Source organism: Serinus canaria, chromosome 5 (assembly GCF_022539315.1).
Source record: "Serinus canaria isolate serCan28SL12 chromosome 5, serCan2020, whole genome shotgun sequence".
NCBI lineage: Eukaryota > Metazoa > Chordata > Aves > Passeriformes > Fringillidae > Serinus > Serinus canaria.
In genome coordinates, this window is record NC_066319.1 from 15,518,560 (window position 1) to 15,544,902 (window position 26,343).

At 45.8% G+C, this 26,343-nt stretch overlaps 1 protein-coding gene across 1 annotated transcript; it reads left to right on the forward strand.

The window, feature by feature from the left end:
* Positions 1–3,328: 3,328 nt before the first annotated feature.
* Positions 3,329–19,253, forward strand: TH (tyrosine hydroxylase). Its single transcript, XM_009102196.4, has 13 exons — positions 3,329–3,418; positions 7,751–7,954; positions 10,801–10,975; positions 11,794–11,882; positions 12,096–12,163; positions 13,877–13,927; positions 14,710–14,855; positions 15,211–15,346; positions 15,473–15,542; positions 15,799–15,855; positions 16,434–16,529; positions 16,690–16,823; positions 19,094–19,253. Exons 1-13 carry the CDS (start codon positions 3,329–3,331, stop codon positions 19,251–19,253), a joined length of 1,476 nt encoding a protein of 491 aa, XP_009100444.1.
* The last annotated feature ends 7,090 nt before the right edge of the window (positions 19,254–26,343 follow it).

A 26,343-nucleotide genomic window follows, 5' to 3' on the forward strand; every position in this document is an offset into this window, starting at 1 on the left:
TCTGGGAAAAAGTTAACTCCTTTTGCAGCCGTGCTGATAATTGCTCTGAAGGACACCCCCCCACCTTGCTGCCCAAAAGGAGGACCTGCTGCCACATGGTTTCTGCCAGCTTCCCTCCTCTGTCAGCTCCTCCAGGACAGGAGAACCAACCTGAATTTTCCCTCTTATTAGAGTGTGAAATTCCTACCATGGCAAACCCCTCATGGCAATCTGCACGTTTTGCCCTTGGTTGCATGGAAAGCAGAACTTTGGCTCCATGTTGGACAGCATTTCCATACAATGCAGGACCCTCCTCACCAGACAGGGATGGGGCAAGCAGATTACCAGGGCTTAAAGAAGAAGAGAGTTGTATGCCTAATTTGCCAACAGTAGGAAGACGAGGGAATAAAAATCAAGGGCTTTGGGATGAGATAACTAAATAGAACTGATGATCTTGAATAAAGTACTGGATTTCACAAGGGAAGAAACAACATGCAACAAGACAAAAGGAAAACAGGAAATATATTCAGAGAAATTCCATCTGGGCATACAATAATCTTGAGAACTTGTCTGATGTTATCGGCACATTTTAAAGCCTCTACTTGTCAGAAGAGCTTTCATATGTGATCTCTGAATAGGTTGCAGCCTGCAGGAAGGCTGAGTGGCTTGTTCTGTTCCCATATTTACTGTTTTTCCAATTTTCTCAATTCTTTACATGAACTGACATTTTAAGGCTTAGCAAATTTATTACAGATTTGGACAAGTGGAGCTTGCTGTGATGGCTGATTTTAGGTTTATCATCACTGGCAAATACTTCTCTAAAGAGACCTTTAAACTAAGTCAGTTTCCAAAAATAATAAGTCTAGCAAAATGATTTCTTTTTCTGATTTTAAGGTAAGAAAACAGCATGAAGGGAAGGGATTAAGTTAATCAATTAATTTAAATTTTGTCTTTGTTCTTAAATTGAACTGAAAACCTCAAATGAAAAATGTTGTAATTCCATTTCTACATGCTGTTTTAAAGGTAGTGCAAGCAGAATCATTCATCCACAGTTCAAACTTGATTTGGCAAATTCATTCAACTGCAACTCTTGTAACCCTCCTCTTACCCAAGTCCCTATTTCCTTTTCAAATGAAATCCCAGTGAAGCTGGCCCAGTCTTGGCAAGACCCTTCATTGACAATGCTCTTTTTTAACAGGTATGACTCTAGCAAAGTCTCTGAATAGTTTTAACTAAATATTTCTGGAGTACCTAGTGTAACTATGGCTTTTCACCCTTAATGTCTTTGCAGTTTCATCCTGGGTTGTGAGGAAGAGCTGTGTCCTTTGCCCTCTTTCTATGCCACCTTTACTGGCATTAATGGTGTTACAGAATCCCCACTGAGGTCTCTTCACTGGTGCCTCCCATGAAAGACACCTGAGCCTTTTTTTTGTGACCTCTTTTGGACTGGGTTCTTTTCTTTCTTACAGTCTTCAGAGCCCTGTTCCTGGCATCCCAGCCTGTCCAATAACCATAGTTCACCTCAACCAGGGACACCAAATTAAATCAACCATAGCATGCTGCTAATTTGTGTCCCCCAAGAGGAGGGTCCTCAAAGCCACCCCAGCAGACAGGAGGTGGCTGTGCCTGCAGCGCTGCTCCTTGACTGCTGTCTGGGAAGTGGAGTGCCTTGGAACCTGCTCCCAAAATATTTTCTGAGAAAACCTTGAAACACCAGGCAGCCTTACCCTCCGTCAGTTTGTTGGGGTTTTATCTTGTGTTTTGAGCATCCAGGGTTTAGCAGAGAGCAAATAGACAGTTTAGGAGACTCAGAGGGGATTAGGGATGAAATTAAAGCAAAAGCAAGGGCTGTTCTCAGTGTGTGAGGTGATACCAGATGTGAGGACACAGAGGCTGGGGATAGATGAGCCACGATGGCTGCTTAACTCCTTCCTCTGGATTTTACTGTACTGACTAGCCAAGTGCCCTCAGCACCTGCAATAAGAGAAGATACTTCACATGACTTAAAATCAATTCTGTCTCACTGCTGCACCAATCTTTAGCTGCTGCCAACTGCTTATTTCAGCTTCAACTCCCAACAATGAGCTTCCCATGCTGCCTTGGTGGGGCAGGCAGTGCTGGTCACACTGCCTGCTCCCTGATGTTTGGTAAACATCAACAGCTTTGCATCCTCAAGGACGTCAATGGGTTGTTGTTCCTCCAGAGCTTTTGGCACTGCAGAAGTCATCAGCAGGCTGGGACAAACTCAGCTGTCCTGCTGCATGCAGGATGAGCCACCAACCCCACCAAATGTCAGTGCTGTGGTCAGCAAGGTTGCAGGTGAGCTCTCGGGCAGTCAGCTGGTGAAAGGCCACCAGATGCCCTGCCACAGGGATTTGTGCCAGTCAGTGGCCTGTCAGTGGGATGGAGGTGGCTCTCACAAAGCATGGCCATGCATTCCTGCAGCACTTGTTTGGATGGGACACCTGCTGCAAATCTAATCAGAGACAAATGCCAGTTTTACTCACAGCAAAGCGGAGACCCTGACATGGGTCTGACCTGTCACACACTGCCAGCCCCAGCTATACTCAGGCATTTGGTCCCTTGGGAATTACTGCAAGAGGAGCAAAGCACTTAGGAAGGCAGGACTGCCAGGGTTTTTCCAGGTTATTTCCTCTAAAGCCTTTTTCATTTCTGAGGAGTCAGATTCTGCCCTCCTGCTGTCAGAGTGACATGGCCAAATGAAGCTCTGAGGTGGTGAGGGAGCCCTGGAAGGCACACAAACAGCGTTGTCAGTAGCCGGGCACCGGGAGGTGCTCAATGAGAACAGCATCCAGTCCCGCAGCTGCCTTGCGGGAATCAGTGTTATTTTCCTATTACTTTACTGCCTCCATGACAAGGCAAACAAGGGGGGAAAAGGCTGGAGAGGGCTAAATCTCTGCCTTCCTTTTCTTTCATCCTTTCACAGATCAAAATCCTTTCATGCAACTCCCAAGCTGGGAAAGCAAATGTGCCGGACTGAAGCATGTAATGAGAATGAACTCCATCCAGAAGTGGGGGGAGGGGGAAAGGAGAGAAGGGGTAAATTAGAGAAGAAATCTTTTGGATGCAGGCAAACAGGTGGGGGATTGTCTGGTCTGTGAAGGCAGGGTGTCTGCAATCTTTGTAGCGATTAGATTTAATGGGACAGGCACGTTTCTCTCCTTCACATCCCCTCCTCCTCTCAGCCCGAGGGGGAGAAAGAGGGAGGTGGTGATGGGGAGGTGGCAGGGGAAGAGAAGATTTGAAAGAGTCTTTGACGTCAGCCCTGCCCTATAAAAAGCTGGCAAGGAGCTGGAAAGCAGACAGCAGAGCTCGTGGAAGAGCAAAGATGCCAACCCCGAACATCTCCACCTCTGCAGCCAAAGGCTTCCGCAGGGCGGTGTCGGAGCTGGACTCCAAGCAAGCCGAGGCTATCATGGTAAGACAACCCTACCCCACTTCTTTCCCTCCCCCTCCAAAAACCACAGCCTCTTCCATAGCTATAGGCAGAGGCAGGCAAGGATAGATGGACCAACACTTTGTTTGTGGGACTTCCCCGACACGGGCACGTCTGGGCTCCAGGCTGGCAAAGGGAAATTACTCCAACAGTTCTGTCTACATACTGATACATGTGAAAGGAAAACATTTAAGGGGGTGAAAACTTGAAATAATGAAACCACCTCAACAAAAATCAAGGTGAACAACCCACAGACCTAAGGTAAGAACAGCAAGGAATCCCCCTGTGAAAGGCAATTTGAAGATCTTAACGATTTCCAGGTTTAAAGGCATTAAACAGCAGAGATTTCACCTGTTTTAGCATAATAAAAAAAGTGGGGCTGTCATTTCAGACAGCACAAAAGGCACAGGCAGTTTAACTTGTTTGTTCATGGCTGCTGTATCCAGTTTATCTCCCAGAACATCCTTCCCCCATTTCTGTTCCCAGTCCTCCTTGATGTGTTCTCAGCCCTGTGTTTATCCCAGGGAAAGCTCCTGCACACACCAGGTCTGAATGTGTCAGAGGAAGGAGAGGAGCATCAAGTGTCTTTAGAAAGCCAAGCCTGGCCAACCCATCAGACTTGCTGTAGGGACAGGGACATTTCAGCTCTTAACTTTGAAGCCTTGCCAGGCAGGATGAGCTTGAACTGGACATTCCTGTGGGGCAAAGATGTGGATAGGCAGCAGGTGACAATGCAGGAGCCAGAGCAGCCAGTGGCAATGGGTGCACCAGGAGGGGACCTTAGGAATAGAGATGGGTGAGGTAGTGGATATGTTTGGCAGGTGTCTGCAGTGTGACTCCAGCAGGTCACTTTTAGAGCTCCCCATTTCTCTCCCTTATACCTGCTGCCTTTTTCACCCCCTCTCCTCTTAACCCTGTGCAATGCTCTGCCTCACTAAAACCAACCACTGCATTGGCAGAAAGGTGTTTTGGAGAGTGGAGTTTGCTGAAAAAGAAGGGAAACATTTAGGAAACAAGGAGGTAAGCTTGCTTTCTCTAATAAATGGAAATCAGGGAAGGCTTCCCTCTCATGCAGTCCTTTTCATTCTGCAAAATAATGAATACTCAAGTGGCCCTTGAAAACCTGATATTTTCCAGGCAACTTGTAAAATCAGTATTTGAGATGCTCAGTGTCTGGAGAAATGAAGAGTGTTTGGTTATTGCACCCTCTGGGGTGCTGCTCTGTGTTTTATGAAAAAATGGGCCACTGAACATAGGGGCCAGGGGAGTTCATGTTCAACAAGTGGGCTGACAAGAGTGAGGCAACCTGCTTGGGGTGAGTGGCTCCTCCAGCCTGGAGGGTACATAAAACCTTAGCCTGTGATTGTTTCTGAATGAGAATTTTCAGAAAAGGGAAAACAAATAATCCCTTTGCCCTGTGAGGATCACTCTGAGAGGTGGATGCATGGAAAGCTTTTCTCTTGCTCTCACCCAGCACAGATGATCTCCACAACCCTGCCTTCTACCAGGCAAGAGGCATGACTCTGCATTTGTGTGTGACATGGCATGTGCCTGGCCCTTGTGTTGTCACTGTGACCGTGGGTGATCTGCCCCACAGCCATCACCCACCGTCACATCACCTCCAGCAGCTCTGGGGTGTTCCCTTGCCAGGGGAGCTGCAAACTGGGGGTAAACCCAGACCTTTGCAATCCCAGATCTCCTCTACACCAGCATGCATTTTACGTGTCAGCTGGGGCAGCCAAACATCAAACTCCGTGGAAAAATCTTTGGTTATGTATGAAGTTTTTCTGCTGCTAATAGTTTTTGCAAGAGACCCTGGGACTGTAGCTGGGGCAGAGTTTGGCTATAGAGCCAGGCAGGAGACAGCCATTGGAGCCAAAAAAGCAGCAAAAATCACCCAGGAAAGCAGGGGTGGGACATTTATGTCCCCAGTCTTTACAAGCCTTCCTGATTGCTGCAAATATTGAGCCAGGGGGAAAAAACCAACAAAATAGCTCAGAACACAGTATTTTTAATGACCATATGCAGGCTGGGCACTCTGACTTGCAGCAAATTTGAGGAAGGAAAAATGAACAAATTCTTCATAAGAGGTGCAAACTAACCTTCAGAAGAGGTGAATGAGTCAGGCCTGGTTAGGCAAATAAATGCTTTGCAAAATCAAATTACAGTTCTCACTGTAGCCAGATATGCACTCAGGGAGGGAGTCTGCAAGGTAATTCAGAAATATCATATGATGGTGCCTTTGGAAGAAAAGAAGGCATTTATCCAGAGATCAGTTTGGTTATTATTATATATGCCACATTCCTAATTTCCAGCAAAAGGAGATAATAGCCCAATGAGCATAAATGTGAGGGGCAGATTTGAGGACAGTGAGGTGGGGAACACACAGCCAGGCAGCCTCCAGCTGGAAGAGGAGGGAGCAGGCAGGCAGATTCCTCCCAGCCCTCTTCTCCCAAGCAAAATTCAGCCTTTTCCCGCTTTGTTTTGATGTTTTTTTTACAATTTACTCACTTAAACTATGCCATCATGCAGCTATGAACAGGAGCCAAAGCCCCCACTCCTGCCTGCCAGGGGCCACCCAGCCCCAGCACATGTGTGGGACTGGCTGATCTGCTTCTCCTGGTGCAGCTTTCTAGTCACCCAACACTGGCATTTTAAACCCCACCCAGATGGATCTTAACCTGGTTTACATCCTAAATATGGGGTCTAATTTCCCTCCCCTCCTCCTACCCAGAAGTAAAATCCTGCTGTACCTCAGGGCACAGTGTGACAAAGCACCCTTGGGTAAAGCACTGCCTGGCTTGGGACGGCTGTGGAGCTCATTTTCTGTGGCTGGCACAGGGCACAGTCTGCCCTGCTTATTGCAGGCACTTTAAAGTAAACACCAGCTTATCTTGAAACACTGCACTGGTGGCAAACACACACTTAAAGCTGAGCACATGCTCACCAGAGTTTTAAAGTTATGACTGAGATGACCTGTTAGATGTCTGCTCTCTTTGGGCACGAATTCCACCAATTCAGACAAGCAGCAGCAAGCACTTATTTGTTATAAGGTGTTTTTCTGTGCCCTGAGGAATAAAGGGGGGATCTGGAAATATAATTCTGGAGGGATATCTTTACTGAAACAGGTAGAGGTGTGTGGGCTGGTGCCTCGATGTGCTGAGTGAGGCTTTACACTGCTAAAGTATCCAAGAGGATTCTCACAGGAAACATGAGTTACTGATAGTGGGCTTTGAAAATCAGAGAGAAAATAAAATTAGTGGTCAGTCAGGCTGTCCTGTTAAAAGGAAAACACTCTTAATTTTCACAAGGTAGGGAAAGCACTGCTTAGTTAGCATGCTCTAAACATTTTCAATATATTCACAGGGAAAACTGCAGCCAGTCACACTCTGGGTCCTTCTCCCGTGCTGCGCCAGGTTTCTTTTAGCAAGCTCTGGAGGTTTGTCATCTGGTTTGGGTCTTGAACACAGAAAACTGGAACCAGATGCATTGCCTCTGAAGAGAAAGCTGGTTGTAAAAAGACAAGAACAAATAAGTTGGTATATGAGCTATTTGTATAACAAAAGAAACAACAGTGACTGAAATAGTTTGTAGTTCACTATAAGTATAAACAGGTGTCCTGACATGACCTCAGGAACAGAGTTGCATTTTAGGTTCAATTCCAAGTAACAGAAATCTGCAGGAGTTTGTTCAGACAAAACAAATCTACAGATAAGTGGGAGGAATTTATTTTCTGGGGTATATGGTTGTGGTTTCAATTACACTTCAATGGATAAGCATCCACTTAATGTCAAAAGTAAATGTCATATTGGATCCTGGGAGCAGTTTTGCTAAGCTGCCCTGCTAATACACCTGCAAACAGTTCCCATTTCCTGGCCAGGCCACAGCTGTGGGCTTCACCTGTCTCTCACAAAGTATCTTTTCTCAGATGACCTCAGGTTTATCTGATGTCTCTCCACTTGAGTTCATCAGACACCTGAAAACCACATAAGGTTGTTTCTGGGTTTTGGTTTTTTTCAGAGACTATTGAAAACTGATGCTAGGGGAGGTGAGGGGAGAAGTCAACTCTCCAGTTATGCTAAAAAGATATTTTACACAGGTTTTTTTTTCCCAAAGATTCACATTTCTGAAAGTTCAATTCTAAAACCTCAATCCTCATGAGCAGATCTTCCTCTACAAAGCCAGGCAAGTCAGTCCAGGCTTTCCCTGCTTCCTATGCTGACACATACCGGTCACATCTCATCCAGCTACTGGGAATGCCTGTGATCTCCTCCACTCTGTGAGCAATGTTATTCATTCCTGTTCTGCCTTCAGTCTCCACGGTTCATTGGAAGACGTCAAAGCCTCATTGAAGATGCCAGGAAGGAGAGAGAGGCTGCGGCTGCAGCCACTGATGCTGCAGAGTCCACAGAGACCATTGTATTCGAGGAGAAGGATGGGAGAGCCATGCTGAACCTCTTCTTCATGCTCAAGGGAGCCAAGACTTCACCACTGTCCCGTGTCCTTAAGGTGTTTGAGGTGAGTACCTTGGTGCTCATGGAACACACTCCAGGTTTCATGACTGGGCTGTGAGAAGCGTCACTTGAGTATAATAAAGAAGCCTCAGACTAGGTCAGCATACTTTAAATTATCAGTTTATTGTCTGGTATCTCTGAAGTCATGCTTTGTTCATGGCCCAGTGTGTCCTCATTTGCCATCATTAAGAAGGAGGTGTACCTCTGCCTTGCAGTGCTCTTAAACTCTGGCCTTAATTTTGCTTAATTATTTTCAGTTTCACACTCAAGTCCACACCCTTATGGTTTGCAGTGTACTCTGACAGCCCTCCCCACTGCTCAGCACTTCAGGCACAGGGCTCTCATCCCACATTCAAAGCAAGCTGTGTGCCCTGCCTGTCTACAGACTAAACCCATCTCACTTGTGGGTCAATACCACTCTGGTCCTCAGTCAAATAGTTCCAGAAACACCTTTGACCTGGGTGTAGAACTGGCATATTGATTTCAAAATTACCTTTCTACTTCAAGGATTATTCTGATTCATGTGTTAAAGGTTCTGTTGGTTCCCCTCAAGACATGCATCCTGTCTATGCCTTCAATACCAAGGAAAACTGGTAACCAAGCTTTTTCCCCCAGCCAGCAATGTAATGTTGCATCATATAGGATCTCAGTGCCATGAATGGAAAGACTGAGATAAGTGCTGCCTATTTAAACAGTAATCCCAGCATGACAGCTTGCATTCATGTAGTGTGTTTTCATCCAGAATGATTCAAAAGTGTTCTGCAAACTGAGGTTCTGAGATGTGTTTTATCTATGGTAGTTTAATTTCATTGACTTCAGCAGTGAGGGGACAGGACAATTTGTTCCTATTAATCAGTCATGTGCCTTGTAAGGGGTCTCTGGAGGTTTCTGGTCCAACCTCCTGCTCAGAGCATGTCCAGTCACAGCAGGTTGTTTGAGGCTTTGTACACTATACAGAAAACCTGCTACTTAAAAACTGTAAACATACAAAAAGTGTGTTTGGGGGATAAGTATTTCCCTGAAATTGCAGGGCATCCTAATTATTCATTACCTATTTAGTATTACCTCTGATAATCTTATCAAAAACATTTAGATCTTCAGAAATTACAATTCCTCTATGAGGACTGTTGAAAGAAAAGCTGTTTTTTGGACAATATATTGTTCTTGTCTCAAGACTGAAAGAACCTTTATGACAAAATTTTGGACAAAACCCATGTGCTGTGATGACTGGGGTCGGCTTCCCAGAACACACAGATGCCAGATAAAGCATGACAAATCCATCAGTGTAACATTCAACAGGCTGCTAAGTGGGTATGAAACAGATGTGTAAGCTCTGTACTTCGAAGAGTTTATGTTATACTGCATTTAAACTCTGTAATTTAAACAATTTTTAAAACATGAAGCGAGAAGCTGTGGCAGCTTATGTTCAAATATTGTTTGTTTCTTCCTGGAGCAAAAAAGCTCTTTGAGCTTGTCACAGAGAGAGCTTTAAATATAATAAAAAGACAAGCATGTCAAGTCCCAGCAGAGGAAGATTCATTTCCCAGATCCCTCTGGCAATGCAGGTACAAGATATGAAAGCAGACGGGCATAATGACATTTACCTCATCATGAACCAGGCTGCAGGGAAGCTGGTTTCACTCTTCTGTATGTGTTACATGCAGCTGAAGCATAGGTAATGCAATCACAGCTGTCAGATTAATGCAAAGGTATCGATTGTTGAGGGGACAATGTAATAGTGAAGTTGGTAGGTACATTAAAAAACACCATCCTAAATTTAATTTACCTGTGGCATCGCATTTGTTCCTTCTCATCTTTTTGCCTCTGATTAAAAAAAGAAATCATGTCCTTTCCTCTATCAAAGGTCCTGCAGGAACTTTGGGAAGGTTGGGTCATTGCCTAGTGCCTTGGGCTTGTTCTGCCAGTTTTCACTGAAATAAAGAAAATACCCACAAATCTATCAGTTCCCTTTGCGAGACTGCAGATGTCATTTTGCCTCCTTATTCCATGGGGGAGGCCAGTTCCTATAGCGAGCCCAAAAGACATCAATGCTGGCAGTGAACCCAGCCCAGCGCTGGTGCGGGCGAGCCGCGGCAGCCCCGGCGTTCAGCACCACGGCCAGCGCCGCGCCGCCAGCCCGCCCGGACCCCGCCGACCCGCACCCCACCCACCACAGCCCCTGCCAACACACGCCTCGGGAGAGCCTGGGGTGGGAAAATGTAACAAGGCACTCTGCCACATCAACTGGTCTTCTTTGCAATGGTGGAAGTCTTCTCTTGGTAGCTATTGAACGGCCTCGGTGTTTGCGCAGAAGGAGAAAATGTGGAATTAATGGGTGTGTTTATAGGGGAGGGAGGTGGGGGCATGAAGAAAAGAGCAAGAAGGACTCTGTCCCAGGCTGGGATTGTTCATCCTGGAAAAGAGAAGGCTTCTTGGTGACCTAATTGCAGCCTTCTAGTAACTGAAGGGGGTCTAGGGGAAAGATGGAGAGGCACTTTATACAAGAGCTCGTAGGACAGGGGGCATGGATTCAAACTGAAAGAGAGTAGGTTTAGGTCAGATAGTAGGAAAATATTGTTTACTGTGAGGGTGATGAGGCACTGAAATAGGTTGCCCAGAGTTGTGGATGCCTGGGAGTGTTAAAAGTCTGGTTGGATGGAACTCTGAGCAACCTGTGAAAGTTGTCCCTGTCTAAAGCAGGGAGGTTGGATTGAGAATGATGTTTAAGGTCCCTTCCAACCCAAACTGTTCTATAATTCTGTGTCCATATGGACATCTTTGGGTAGTAGCACAAGGTGTTTCAAATGTGGCTTAATGGTTGTTTTTTTCTTCCTTTCTATGTCTCTAAAGACATTTGAAGCTAAAATTCACCACCTGGAGACCAGGCTTAGCCGAAAGCCCCGTGAAGGGATTGCTGAGCTGGAATACTTTGTGCGCTGTGAAGTCCACAGCTCTGACCTCAATACTTTCATTAGCTCCATCAAGAGGGTAGCAGAAGATGTGAGGACCACTAAGGAAGACAAATGTAAGGAACTTTACAAATATTTTCACTCCTGTGGAGAGGCTGAGCTCTCCCTGTAGAAACAGGGTGGAGGCTTTTTTATTCCCAGTAAAGGGAAAGAGCTGCTGTGTGCTGAATTTGAGCAAACCAGGAGGGACTTTCTCTGGGATACCTGAATCCTGAAAATAATTTCCCTCCTTGTCCTTTTTTCAACAGACTCCATTGTTCATATCCCATTCTTCTGGTAAAAGATTGAAAACATTTAAACAGGAGGCTGAATTTCATGCTTTGCTCACACCTTTCCTCATGAGTTCTCCATCCCTACTCCAGCATTTTGTATTATAAGTACAGTAGTATTGTATTTTGTATTATAAATACTACAAAGTAGTTTCCTACCTACGTGTTAGCACCTCTGTATAGATTCAGCACTATTCTACAAAACACTTCCTGTGCCATCCTGTTGAATCTGAAGATAGGATGATTATTGTGGAATAATATTGGAGGAGAATAACCCTAGAGAACTATGACCAGCAGGATCTCTGGGTGTTTTTTAATGTGAATCATTTATTAAAATCTCATTTTCATCTTCTTCTTCAATTTTGCCACAAAATATTCTGCTGAGAGATGGGCAAGGAAGTAATGAAATGCAGATCATGGCGTTAGACATGACTCTAGGAAGGGAGCACTGAGATTGTGAAACTCTTGCCTGGTAGTAGCTGTGACATGTTGTATGTGTGCATTTGGTACACCAGGTCAGGTGTATCTTATTCAGCCTCAGAGCCCCTTCTCTTTAGGGGATCTTCCCTTCCAAAGACAGACTGTCACTTTCTCTCTCCCCATAGTTCACTGGTTTCCCAGAAAAATCTGTGAATTGGACAAGTGCCACCATTTGGTCACCAAGTTTGACCCTGACTTGGATCTGGATCACCCGGTGAGTCAGTCTGTGTGCACCCTGTCACACTGAACTCCTGAGCTGTCCCACAGAAGCAGGGAGCTGAGAACACCCATCAGTGCAGCTGGTCAGGGGACTGGAGTGCGACTGCCACCTTGACAGGTGTCTCTCCAGCCAGTGGTGAATTTTCCTGGGTGAGAAACTTTAGTGACTGATTAAAAGTCCTGTCTCTGTTCCTGTTTGTCACCACAGGGCTACTCTGACCAAGTATATCGCCAGAGAAGGAAATCAATAGCAGAGATTGCTTTTCACTATAAGCAGTAAGTCTCCTTCCTAACATTCATGTGGGGATAATGACATATCTGGACCTATTGGGAAGTCATTGTGCTATCTGTATGACACTTCTCTTCCTTTATGTTTTGTCTCCCCATTCAGCTTTTTCAGCTCCTTTTGTGTCTCTCTTCTCTCTTTGCATTCCAGTTTCTCTTTAATTAAAAATATCTGTTGTCATTAGTTCATACATTGGTAAGGGTATATAAGAATAAACCTCCTGCATAACAAAAGCCAGATATATATCCATCAGACCTCAAACTTCATTTGGAAACGTGATATCTCTTTAGAATGGCATCTAGTTTTGACTTCAGTGTTTCAAGTACTGAAAAAGATACCCATGCCCAGAAAATCTGTTCCAAAGGTTCATTATCCTGGTTGTGAAAAAACGTGGGTTTTACTTCTAAGCTGAACTTCGATAGCTTTAGCTTTTACCCAGTGGATCACACATGCTTTTCATCTACTAGATAAAATACTGCTATCAGATTTTTTTCTTTTTTGCTACGAGGGTATTTATAGGCTAAATGATTCACCTCCTAACTGTGCAAAATTAAATAGATTCTAGTAATGTTCTCATCATTGTCTTATATAGATTTAGGACTATGTCTTGTACTCTTACTTAATACTTCTGTTCTGATACATGCCGTGTGTTCACTACAAAATCAGACAGAGTCTGATATTCAGTTAGGTTTGTAAAATCTTCCCTAGATCCTATTCAGTGACACTGCCTTTCACCTTAGCATTCTCTCTCTGAGCAGGGCTTGAAGTGCTGAAAGCAGGCTACAGAAATTATATGGGTCACCTGTTTGAGCTACCCCTGCCACTGGTGTGATCCCAGCAAGGGCTTCTGCTCTTGGTTCTCATGTACTTTGCCAATTTGAAGCCCAGAGTATGGACACTGATGATTTTATCCTGTTCAAATACTAAACACACAGAAAGTCACGGTGCCAGAGGAAGAGTCCCAAGTGACACAGGGTTAAATACTGTCCCAAGATGAGGCAGCAGTTTAAGAGATCTTCTCTAACATCTCACCTGAAGGTTAACATTTATGAGCCACTGTGTGGCATCCCTTCAGGCATACCTTCAGGAACTGTGCTTTAGAATATATGAATATCTCATTTGTCCAAACACAGAAAAGAAAGAGTTAGGAAGTACAATTACTAACTATGATGAAAAAAGCAAAATTGCATTTCATCAATGCCCATTTACATCAATGTTGAAATTTTCTTTTCCTGCCATCCCTAACCTGATTGACAATATATTTTTCTGCAGGTGAAATGCATTTAGTTTTCCTCATTAGCTGCTTTTATTTCCCAGCCACCAGTTCATTCTTGGAGCCATCCGCTCCCTGAAGTTCAGACATAAGAAATGAATTTATTTTCACACATGGAGTCTTTCAGTTTTTTCCAGAGAAACCCATTTTTTTTTCCCCCTGGTAAATATTACACCTGCTAAACTCTTGCTCATCCTTTGTTCATTCATAATCTCTGACTAGACTCATGCTTTTCTTTGCATCTGCGTATTTGTTGCACCTGTACAAATGACCCAGTACTAAGGCTTGGTCTTTCCTGTTTGTCCCCCCTTGTTTGGTTTCTAAAGAAGATTTATGAACATCATGCAGAGCTTCTCCAGAGTGCTTCCTTCTCCTAGGGAAGAGGAGCCTGGCTGGGGCTCTGCTCAGTAATGGTGCCTTTGCCTTGCAGTGGGGACCCGATCCCTCACGTGGAGTACACGGCGGAGGAGACAGCTACCTGGTGAGTGCTGATTTCATGATTTGTGCTGATTTCACTAGTACTGCTTCTCCACTGGAAATGGGAATCAGAGCCCAGACATTAAGGGCATGACCTCTTGAAAAATGTGTCAGGAGTGCAAGCATCCTACTCAATGGCTTGTTATAAAAAACACTTTCATGCTGCAGTCCCCAGGAGTTTCCTCCAAAGGAGCCTCCCCACAGAGCAAGGTAGATAATTTGGAACCCCACTTCTCTAAGGGTCCTGACTCAGTAGCAGCCTCCAAACAAAGAGCAGCTATCACAGCTGCAGGAAGAAATGTGAGGCCCATGGTGAATATTTGTGTGGTACCTCAGAGGCCTCACTTAGGAAAGCACTGCCTTTGAACGTGATCTTTTCCAGGAGTGTTGCTGCAGGAGTTCTGAAAACAAGGCCAGCTCATGTGAGCTGTGTACACAGGCTTCTCAACAAGGTCATCTGGTTCTATTGACTGTCTTCACAGTGCAACTTCAGGAGTTAACCTACTGGGAATATTTTAATTCCAGCTAATACTTTTCATCCAGTCTTCTGACCTCCAAGTCAGAAATAGGTCTGTGCAAACACAGACCTGTGCTGCCTTTGCAGGTTCATTTGAATGTTTGTCTGTGTGTTTACATACCTCTGTCAATGTGCAGACATAGACTTAGGTGGAGAAAGGCACAAGGACACAGAGCCTAAAGACATGAGTCCCTGATAGTGCACAGCCAGAGCACAGGAAGGGACTGCACACATTAACCACTGAATGTCTGCCACCTCTCCTCCTGAAGGAAGGAGGTGTACAGCACCCTGAAGAGCTTGTACCCCACCCATGCCTGCAAGGAGTACCTTGATGCTTTCAGTCTACTGGAGAAATTCTGTGGCTACAATGAGAACAACATCCCTCAGCTGGAGGAGGTTTCCCGCTTCCTGAAAGGTGGGTACGAGCCTGGGAGACCCAGGTTCAGGGTTTGCCAGTGGGGGAAACCTGGGATCCTTTGGGGATGGGAACCCAAAGGAGTAGTGAGTGAGCTGAGATTTGGGAGGAGATCTGGTGCCTTGGGCGTTGCTCACAGAGGACAGAGGTAGGGCCCAATTGCTGGGACCTGCAGCTATACACAGCAGGCTGTGGCTGAAGGGCAAACCTGTGGCCAAGAGATCCTGCTGAGCACCTGGAGAGCAGGTGCTGTTCCTAGGAGGAGCAGATGGATTGGGCTGGTGTAGCCCAGCAGCTCCCAGCGCTGGGGGCAGCGGCACAGCCCGTGGGGCACAGTGGGTGTGTGCTGTTTCAGAGAGGACCGGCTTCCAGCTGCGGCCGGTGGCTGGCCTGCTGTCAGCACGGGACTTCCTGGCCAGCCTGGCCTTCCGTGTCTTCCAGTGCACGCAGTACATCCGCCACGCGTCCTCGCCCATGCACTCCCCCGAGCCGTGAGTATCGCCCGTGCCTGCCTGCCCACAGGGGCCCAGCTGGCCAGCAAGCACCCTTTTCCCCCAGTAGACACGCTCTGTCTGCTGCTGACTGTGTTTGCCTCCTTTCCCCCCTCCCCTCGGCAGGGATTGCTGTCACGAGCTGCTGGGGCATGTCCCGATGCTGGCTGACAAGACATTTGCCCAGTTCTCTCAGGTAAGGTGGTGTCTGCTCTCTCCCCCTTGAGAGGTGGGAATCCAGACCCCGGTGTCACCACCTAAACCTTTCTTGCTCTTATTAACCCCTAAATACTGACTCTGCAGCAAAGTGGTTTTAGTCAGATCATGATGAAGTCCCAGCAGGTGCCTGGCACTGCAGGACTGCAATATGTATGGTCTTGAGCCAATAAAACTGAGAAATCAATGTCTAAGGCCCTCAGCTCTGATGTTTGTCCCTTCCCTTCTCTTCCTAGGACATTGGGCTGGCGTCTCTGGGAGCAACTGATGAAGAAATTGAGAAACTAGCAACGGTAAGTTTTCCCCTTTGCTGGATGGGGGGCACAACACCTCCAGCAGTGTTTCTGTGGTATCAGAGGGACTGGTCCAACCTGGTATTCCAAGATTTGCAGGCTCAGAGCTCCCACCCAAGCTGCCCCATGCTCTTTTCATGATGACTGTGCAGAGCAGAGATCAGTTAAACAGCAGAGCTCGCTTGCACATTAACCCAATTTTCTCGGGCACCAGTAGTATCACCAAGCATCGTATTTCCAACAGCAGCACTGCTGGGACTCTTTGGGATGGGATTAAATGACATCTGCTTCCTTTAGCTCTCCCTCAGCAAGGTCACCTGTCCTGCCCCAAGGACACCAAACAGCAGCGTGTCACAGCAGATGGAACAAGCCCAGGGACACAGACTCTGTCCTGGTGCAGCAGCAACTTAGTTTAGCCCTTTTCTCTGAAAGCAAAGTCTGGACAGGGGACAAAGAAGCAGGTGCCTGTTCCTTTAAACAACCCCGGACCCCGGCCATGGTGTAAGGGCTCAGAAGTGACAGGGAGATGAGGATGAGAAGCTGTGTCTCTCAGGAGTTTTTCTTTTTTCTTTTCACAGCTTTACTGGTTTACAGTGGAGTTTGGGCTCTGCAGACAGAATGGAATAGTCAAAGCCTACGGAGCCGGGCTCCTCTCTTCCTATGGGGAGCTCATAGTAAGTCCCACCATAACCTGTTCTCTAGACCCTGTAGAGAAAAACACCTCCTGCTTCAGCACAATGACTTTCCTCAGTCTGTTCTCCACCTTTGCCTACCCCATACGTGCTCCCCAATGCCCTTAGTTTCACGCTGGATTTTTTTCTGCCGTGTTCACAGCACTCCTTGTCAGATGAACCAGAGGTGAGGGACTTCGACCCTGATGCTGCAGCTGTTCAGCCCTACCAGGACCAGAACTACCAGCCTGTTTATTTTGTGTCTGAGAGCTTCAGTGATGCCAAAAATAAATTGAGGTAGGACTGGGCAATGAGAGAGACCCAAAAAAATAGGAAATTAAGATGTTATCTATTGAAATAGGGCTTGACATTATGTCTGCTTTCAGTCTGAGTTCTCAGGAGTGCTCTGAAAACTTTGATCAGGTCTTCCAAAGTAAAGCAGTTCTCCAGATCCTACAGGGAACACGCTTGACATGAATAGATCTATCCAGGGGGAAAAGTTAACTTCTGCCACCTAGGCTTGTTAACACATGTTACTGGACCCCAGATACCATCCCACCATGGTAATTGGGTTTCCCAATCCCATGGGACTGCAAACAGGGTGGTAAGGGTCAGCTCTACTCACAGACATCTGTTCAGAAGAGCATTTTCTTGGTCATACCCAGAATTGACCCCAGGAGGAAAGCTCAGTCCTTGGACTGCTTTGATTGACTGAGGAAAACTTTGCCTCTGCCACTTTTCTCCTCACTTAGGAAAGAGACAGGATGAGGCAAACATGACGTACATGACTTTACAGTTCCTGCAAGAGGGGTATTTAATATAAATAACGTGGTGAGGACTGCTGTATTTCACCTTCTGCTTTTATTACCCTCACTTGCACAGTTCACACAACCTAGAGTCCAGCTGCTCAAAAGCAAGCACTGGGGAGCCTGTGCTCACACACACACACTAGGCTGCTTTAAAAAAACCCCAACTGCTGCCTAATGAGTCATTTCCTTGCATTTAAAAAGGGAAAATATACCACATACACAGCCAAGATTAGGCAAGAGGGTCTTGACTGTGACAGGCACTGTAAATTATCCTCTTTAAGGAGCTCAGAGACCACACAGATGCTACTTTGTGAGGTGAAAACATTAAAGCATCATCCCTTTTGCACCACGGGCCTGACTATCAGTGTTACTCCTGTGGAAAAGCCTCTTTTCTCAGAAAGGACACGCTCCCCCAGTGCCCTTCCAAGCAGCCATGCTGTATCTAGTTGCTTCAAAAGGTGTCAAGTGAGCACACCCATTTTGGAGGGCAGGTTTCTAGCCATTAGAGGCTGTGCTACGAGCCATCGCTGTGGCTGCTGACATTAACAAGAGAGTGAGCAGGACTTTGCCTGGCAGAACTGAGAGGAACCACATCTTTTAGGAGGAGGACAACGTGAGTATGCAGGAACCTCCTTTGTTTATGCTTTTTTTCGTTGTTTTCCTGCAATGGCACGGCAGCTCCCTGCCAGCACCAGCCTGTGCCTTGCACCGTGTTTCCCCTTGGCCCTCTGTGCTGTGTTTTCCTCTAGATCCCTCCAGTTCCGGCCTAGCCATGAAGTACCAGCTGGAGGAACATCTGTCTCCATCTGGGAAAGGGCTGCGCTTCCCCGAGCGCTGCCGGAGCAGACCCGCGGTAGCCACAAGAGGGTAGCCTAAGCTAAGCAATCCAGGAGCGAAAGGGTGAAGCCTCAGCAGAGCACGGGGGCATGCCTGCTGTTAGCGCTGTTTGTCGCCCCATGTTCCCAAGCCTTTCCAGCGTGAGACTGCAGCCATAAGCACCTCACTATAGATTTTCAGCTCCATAGTCACACAACCCCCAAATGAAAAAACCCTGCCTTGTCAAGTATACAAATCTTAGCGCTGGAAGTGAATGTGGGCAACTTTGGGGACACCCTACCCTCGACTGGCTTTCACTTGACCCCATGTTTCTCCATTAGAAAAACAGCAACAAGGTCTTGCTCTTGAGAGATATCAGATAAAGTCAAGCTCATCGCTGAGATTCAGGCTGAATTTGGCTTTGGGTACAGCAGTGCAGCTTTGCTGAAGCACGAGGCTCTGGTGACACTATTATCATCCTCTAGCTCAGGTCTGAGCCACTGCCTGTCAAGTCTATCCTTAATATGCCAGACAGCTAGTTCCCCCCTCCCCAAGCAGAGATTAGTCAATAAATGCATGTCAGAAAGGATTTAGTAATATACTACTCTAATACCACAGGCTTTCCCTGCAATAAGCTTCTGAATCTCCTTGGCTTTTTTTGAAAGGGAATTGCAGCAGAGGATGCCTGGCAATGGCCATGGAGGTGACCAGTTTGATGTACCCTCCTGTTTGGCACAGCCCAGAGAGAGCCACAGTCAAAGTCATGGTGTTCCTAGACAAACAGAAGGGATCTCAACTACTGCCTTAGTGGAGCTGGAAAGGTGGAAATTCTGCCTAAAGTAGGCATTAACCTGTGCTGATCTTCCTGGGAAAATGGTGCTGAGCAGGAGGGAGACTCAGGACCCCTGCCCTGTACCCATCCTTCTGCCCCTTCCCTCGCAGGAGCTACGCGGCGCACATCAAGCGGCCCTTCTCGGTGAAGTACGAGCCCTACACCCACAGCATCGAGCTCCTGGACAGCCCCCAGACGATCTGCAACTCCCTGGAGAGCGTGAGGGATGAGCTTCACTCGCTGATTAACGCGCTCAATGTTATCAGTTAGTACAAGAACTGAGCCCTTTCCGTCCCCTCCCAGCCCCCAAAGCGCCCGCCCTGCCCTCTCCTGGTCCCCAGCTGATCCTTCCTACCTGTCTGCTCCAACCATTGGCACTGCTGCCTGTCACCACGCGACCCCAACAGCTTCCCACTTTTGTATGTAGGGCCAGCTCGGAGGAGGGCAGCGGGATGCACCCAAGGCCTGCTGGCTTTTTGGGTGGCTTGTCTGTTGACTGCTGGAAGAGGCTTAGCAGATAAAAAAAGCATGGCCAGGCTAAAAAGTTGAAGTCAAGAGTTGTGTGCTAAGCTCCTGGGTGCAAGGAAGAGGAGAAAATCTACTGTATTTAAAAAGAAAAAGAAAGAGAAGCAATAATTTTTTTAATTGCAATTTGAGAGAAAATTTTAATCTGCCTTTTTTTTTTTTTTTTTTTTTATCCCCAAAGCAACTCTATGAGTCTTGTTCTTAGTTATCCTAATATTACTATCACCTGATGTAGCTCAGGTGTGTGACTAATGCTATGGCTGGCCATTTCCAAGGAAGGTAAACATCTGGTTTGGATGCTCAAACCCAGTTTCATGGAGTTTTCAGTGTAGATATTAATGGCTTGATCTGACCCAAAGCTCTTGGTTTTCCTCCCCCTGCCTTTGCCCTTCTTATCTTCTTGCAGGCTGTCTCATAACTTAGCGGTTTGCTCAGAAGTTTGGCCCAAGGTTATGCAGCTGTGCAGTATCAGAGCTGGGCTTGGGATGTGTGGAGGCTGCTAAACAGCTGTGGGGGACAGTGAAGGGGAGAATTACACAGAGTTGTTTGCATGATCATTTATAACGTTTCTGTGTCGACTTTTGCTGTCCTTATCCACAATATATGATTTTTATAATTTCCTCTTTAAAGAACTGCAAGACTTGGCAGTGAACTTTTGGCTATTAACACGGCTAACATTGTTCTCCAGTGTTACTTCTACTGTGGCTCAGTCATAATAGTTTACAATCCATTATTCTTTATCCCATTTCAGACCTCCACATATATGTGCTTTAACCCCAGTTCTCTCAAATTTTAACTCCTTAGCTACTGATGGCACTTAGTCTCCTGCCTGCTTCAATCTCTCCTTTCTGTTTCTTTTCTTATTTGACCCTTCCTCCTAAATTCCTCCTAAATTCCTCCTAAATTGCTTAAAAGGCCATTACTAAAATCAGCAGTTTGTCACCAGGGCTAGCTGCTTTTCCTCAAGCTGTTCCTCGTCTTTGGATTTTTCTTTAAACTGATAAAACTACTGAGTTAGTTCAGTTATTGTCATTTTAGAGCCCTTTTTCCAAAGCTGCAGCTATGATTTCCCAATCTGGGTGGATCCAGATCATGAGCTGTAACTCTCAAGGCTCCCTTAAGAGCTGTAACAATTTTTCATTTGGGTTCTTCAGATATTACTATTAGACTAATTTCTTTCTACCATTCTCTGCCATTCTGGGTGATTGCAGGTGGTAGGGTTTATACAGTCCTTGCTCAATCCTCAGGCTAGTTATTAAGACTCAAATTCTTCACTTAAAGCCTCCCCCTTCCCAACCCTCCCCTCTGTTCATCTTCTCCTGTCTCAGGTGCTGTTCCACACCTCTGAACAATTTTCTGAAACAGCATTGTTATGGTTCCAGCAGTTGTATTCCTTTTAGGTGGAAGAACCTCAGCCTGCCCAGGAAAGGTATTTATTGTGGCAAACAGATACTGATTTGTGACAGCTTATGGGGGTGATCCCTTGGCCGTATTTGTCACTTTGTCATAGCCAATGCAGTAGAGTTGGCAGCTTTCTTTTACTAACCCACTTTTGCACACCTTATGCAGTTTTTATTTATGTCCTATGTTTCTTACTTCATTTGAGGCTGAGTATAAACTCTTTGCACTCTTTTCAGACTACCCTACCCTTTTTTATGTAGCTCATTATGACAATTACCTTAGAAAATTTAGTAAATGTCTAAGGTAATTGTCATAATGAGCTACATAAAGAAGTGCAGGATTCTCTTATTCAACTGGCCACACTATTCATCCCATTTTTTTTAGCTGACACCTGATTGGGACTGCAGTAAACAAAGTTGGAGTCAATTTATCTACTTGCTCACTAAATCACTTCTCAGGATTGCTTGTAGTCTTCACATTACTTTAACATACTTTACATACATTTTATACCCACCATCCCTCTAAGCTTGTAAAATAGAATTCCTGTTTTCTTCATGTGCTTGCCATTGCTTTTCTCCCCACTATGAAACCACTACTTTGTTTTACTATCAGATAGTAGCTGTCTGTAGAGAGATGTTGGTAGAAGGGTTTGTCATCTACTCACAGACTGTAAGTTCCTTGGCATGATCCTTTTTCTAATTTGCCCAATATTTGTTCCCTCATTCCACTGATTGGAGTGTCTTGGGTTATTTTTCCTCTTTGATCAAATGTAGCACTCCCACGAGTGTGCAATACCTGGTTTCCATTCAAAGGATATCCACACTAATATCCATTTCTTCCCTTTGTGTGTAAGAGCAGACTGGGGTACAACCGCACTATCAAGGGGAAAAGCCTCAAACTCCATCACAGCCCAGACTGCCTCTAACCTGTTTTTCTCATGGCCAAGGAAATTTTTGTCCAGCTGCTGGTGAGGACTAATACACTATGGTGTCCATTTTCCTCCACTATTTCTCTGTAACAGCCCTGCTCCCACAGTATCAGCTCGTGTTGAAATTCTTGTTATGAATAACTTTCCCTTAACTGAGAATTTGAGTGCAGAAGCTTTTCAAGCAGCTTCTTTCATGTCAGATAAAGCACTGTCTTGGTCTTTGCTCCAGCTCCCTCCCTGATTCTTCTCCTGTCGTTTCCATAACGCTCTGCTGCTATTAGCAAAGATGGATACACTGCCATAAGACACTAGCACAGCTATAGATATGCTGCCATAAGAAATTAAATTCTCCCAACACTCTTCACAGTTGGGATTGATTAGTGGTAGTATTTATTTCACAGAAAGCTTAACCTTTCTATCATTTATCCATCTTCTTGTTTCACCAGTTTCAGAGTCCAGGCATTTAACTTGAGGTTGTTTTAACTGTGCCATATTCAAGTTGACATTAAATACTATTTGGTTTATTAATTTTAAAACTCAGCTGCATCTCTCTTGTACCTCTTCTTCTGCAGCTGAGGTTCCCCCAATATCATCACATGAGGCAATCTCATTTCTTTGTCCCCCACAAACATCATTCAAACCCTTTGCTCACACGAGCATGTGCAGCAGGGCAGGTGCTCGGCCCTGTGGGATGCAAGTAAAGGTATCTTGTTTGTCTCTTGATGTGAAAGCAACTCTGTTAATTGCTTCTTCCCCTGCATTTTGCCATATGGAAGCTTAGTGTGAATACTGGGGGTGCATTTGTGCCACTACCTCTCCTAATTCATCCGCTGTCCAAGGAGCCTGACTCAGCCTCAGGGCTGCCAGGGACCCTGGAGATACCTGAGCTCTGCTGGGAGTGGTTGGTTGGAGCATGGTATCACGTCCTGCTGCTCAAGTCCACGACATTCAAGCAGGCCCCTAGCAGTTTACTAAAGACTCTCCATTGTCCTCGAGCTTGTGGACTGGTAGTGATTGTGCCAATTGGATCCTTGTCCTGCCATCCTGCTGGGCAACTTGATTAAATGCCCATGGTGGCAAGATTAAAGGTTTATCAAGGAGGTGCCTGATGTACAATGGATAAAGCTGGTGGAGCACACACTCTAATCAATTTACCACTTAATCCCCACTTAATTCTAAATATAAGCAGTTTCTCTACTGTTGTGCTTCCTTCAGTGCCTTCATGTCTGCAGCTACCTGCCTTGGGGTAATTTTTTTTTTTTTTCATTTTAACAGCTACAACAGTTTGATCTGCCATACCCATCTACCCTGGGACAGCATTTGGAATCTTTGGGGGATAGGCTGCTATTCTCAACTTCTCTTTCTTTTCCCATTTGCCTATATCATCCTTGAAATCATCTTCCTGTGATGGCTCCCGATTCAGTTCTCTACACCACTTTCTGGAACTCCAGCAGTTATTTTTAATTTTTGCATCCCAATCTGCTTTTCAAGTGTCTAATTTTAGCTTTGCATTTACTATGATCAGGTCCCTTTTGAGCTCTCCCTTGCTCCAGGGCAAACCACTGCACTATATATGTTAATCACCCTCCTTAATTCTGTAGGTTTTCCTTCTCTTTTTCTAAATTCATCTGATTTTCTAATTGCCATTGCACATCCTTATTGCCTTTTTGGGCCACTAGATGGTATTCCTTTTCTAAAGACGAGCTTATTTCACGTCACTGAATAGACCCTTTCAAAACACAATTTTCCCATTGAAGCAGCTGATGTTCTGGTGTTGCCTTGCTATAGATTATTGCTGTTCCCCATAACAGTCCCATTAATAGAAGCAGTGAATCCTTGACTCTCTTTTTATCCACTCTCTCATATCGGGAAACATTTGGTCTCTATCACCCATCGGCTTCCTGTGGGCTAGAGAGGCGCCCACAGCCACTGCTGTAATCTCTGATATTGTTGGGATTTCCTGCAGCCCTTCAGTATTCCTGGTTTTAGGCTTTTTCCTGAGTTGTCTTGGATTTTTCCCATGCTTTCAATTTTGTCTTAAGGTATCCCTCAAGTATTGTGCACAAGGCTGGTTAGGTTTGTAGAGTTGCCTTGAAGGAGGTCATAGAATCACAGAATGGTTTGGGTTCCAGCCCCTGCCATGGGCAGGGAGCCTTCCACTGGACCAGGTTACTCAGAGCTCCATACAGCTTGGCCTCGAGATCACTCAGAGAAAAAGACTCTGAGGATCTACCCAGTCACACCCTTCACTAAAGGATGTTATGAATTCCCTTTTCCTGACTGTGGAGCAGATTTGTAGGATTGTGTGGCTGCTTAGAGCTAAGCACGAGCTCATGTCCTTTGGGTGTGTCATGGGATCCTTCACACCATTCCCCCAGACCTCACCAAACGTGACTGCAAGCTCTATAGAAAGTGACTGGGGAAAACCTAAACGATGGGTCAGTCCTGGTTAAACCCTCCCCAGAAGGAGGATGGGCTGGCAAGGGAGGAAGAAGGGGGAAGAGCCTTCCTCAGAGCCAGGCCCCGCCACCCCTCTGGTGTGTGCCTGTCTCAGTGCCTCGCTGAGCAGTCTCACTGTTGTTGCTGCTGCTGCTGCTGTGGGTGGATCTGTCTGTCTGTCTCTCTGTGTAAAGAAATATGAAACAGAATTATTTTTCATTTTGGAATCGTGCTGCTGCTCACATGATATTAAGAATAAAAAAAAATATATTTCTGGTCTAGCATCCTGGGTTTGACTCTTGAATCTTTCTGCTGTCCAGATTCAGGTCGGCTGCCTTGCCTGCTGGCAGTATGCAAAATCCAGCCTGGGGCATGTTATGGTGGATGACCTGCAACTTGCGCTCGTGCAAAATGTTTATTTGGAGGTGGAAAATGCTTTGCAGACGAGATGATCTAAGCCTTTCTTTGGCAGGATATTACCAATTGCACAATTATGCATGAAACAGTAGTTGGGAGGTCTCTTTTAAACAGTAAAACACCAGGGGACTTGCCTTCACTAAATACATTTTGTCCCAGCATTTCTCACTACTTCTGTGTGTGCTGCACCCAAGTGGATGGGGTACAGGATGCCCAGGGATCGGGATGCAAGTCCAGAGACCAGAAGGTATGCCCAATCCCATAAGTGTTTCCTACTCTGGAGTTATCCTCATGTTTGAGGAAACTAATTCTGGTCACCACTGCAAGCTTGGCTTCTACATGAAAGCCAGACCCTTTCTGTTGTTAAAATCCCTTCCAGAGTCATGCACAGAGGTGGATTAATATATTGCAGGCACCCCAGTGCACTCTGAGAGGGAGTTTCCTAATTTAGGACTTGTAAGGATACCCTGTATCTTCACAGTGCTCGTTAAAGTGTTACAGCTGTAATGAATTCATCTTCATTACATGCTTGGGAGGTAGAGGAGTACTCTTGTCCCTGTAAAAAGCTGACAGATAAAAGGAGGCAGAGAATCAGAGACTCAGACCAGGCACAGAGCCGGAAAAGTAATTACATGCCTAAACAGCTTTGGGAAGAAGTGTCTAAGTGGCAGATCTGGGGCTTGAACCTCTGTCAGCCCCCTCAGGACCAAATCTTTCTTCTTGTGCCGCGGTGGTAGGGATCAGAAGAACTCAATTATTTACCAATCCCAGGGCCGCAGGTACGCGCGCACACACGCACCGCCTCCCCGGAGAGGGGAACTGATTCGGGTAAGGCTGCGCCTGACCTGAGCTGTCACTCCTGCTGCTAATCCACCTCAAATCAGTCTTGGCTTTTTCCCCAGGGACCAGAATGGGTACTGCACTTTCCACTGCAAGGAATTTGTTTTCAGTTTTCCAACACTTGTTCATTACAGTGTTTGGAAGAATGCTAGGTTTTCTAGGTGAAGGGATGATCTTTTGACATTTTTCTGGCACGGCCGAAAGCAGAAAATATCTAAAATGCATTGAAAACTTATCAGGAGGGGGTTTTGGGTGGTGTTTTTTTTTTTTTTGTTTTGTTTTGTTTTGTTCTGGCTTTGTTATTGTTTTTAACTGAATGGAGAGGTTTGCAAAGACTAGGTAAGGGATAGAAAAACCCCAAGTGTCTGCACCCCAGATGTGCTACTGTAGCCTTGCAGTACTCTCCTTGTGCAGCCGGAGGGGTTGGCGGTGACAGGTCAATAAAACAAGCTTTTGGAGATTAGATGTTTTTCAGTCTAGCAAGTGCTGTGCTCCAAATGGACGATGATTTCTTCCTGTGTCTCTTTGAACATCTTGTGTAAGGTGAGAATCACTCGGGGGCAGCTGTAGCACATGCACATGTTTATTTCTGTACACAGCAAACCTCCCAAAACCCAGGCACATCCCAACAGGGATAGGTGGGACCCATACAAACTCTTTCTCCATCCCCTGAGTGCTCTGCTCCAGAGCTGTAGAGCTCAATCTAAAATTTCCCAAATCCAAAATGCTCTCTCCAACTCCAACCAGCCACTTTGGGTGTCTTTCTGTATATTATGTTCAGAGGTTTATCTTTAGTTACTTGTGATGAAG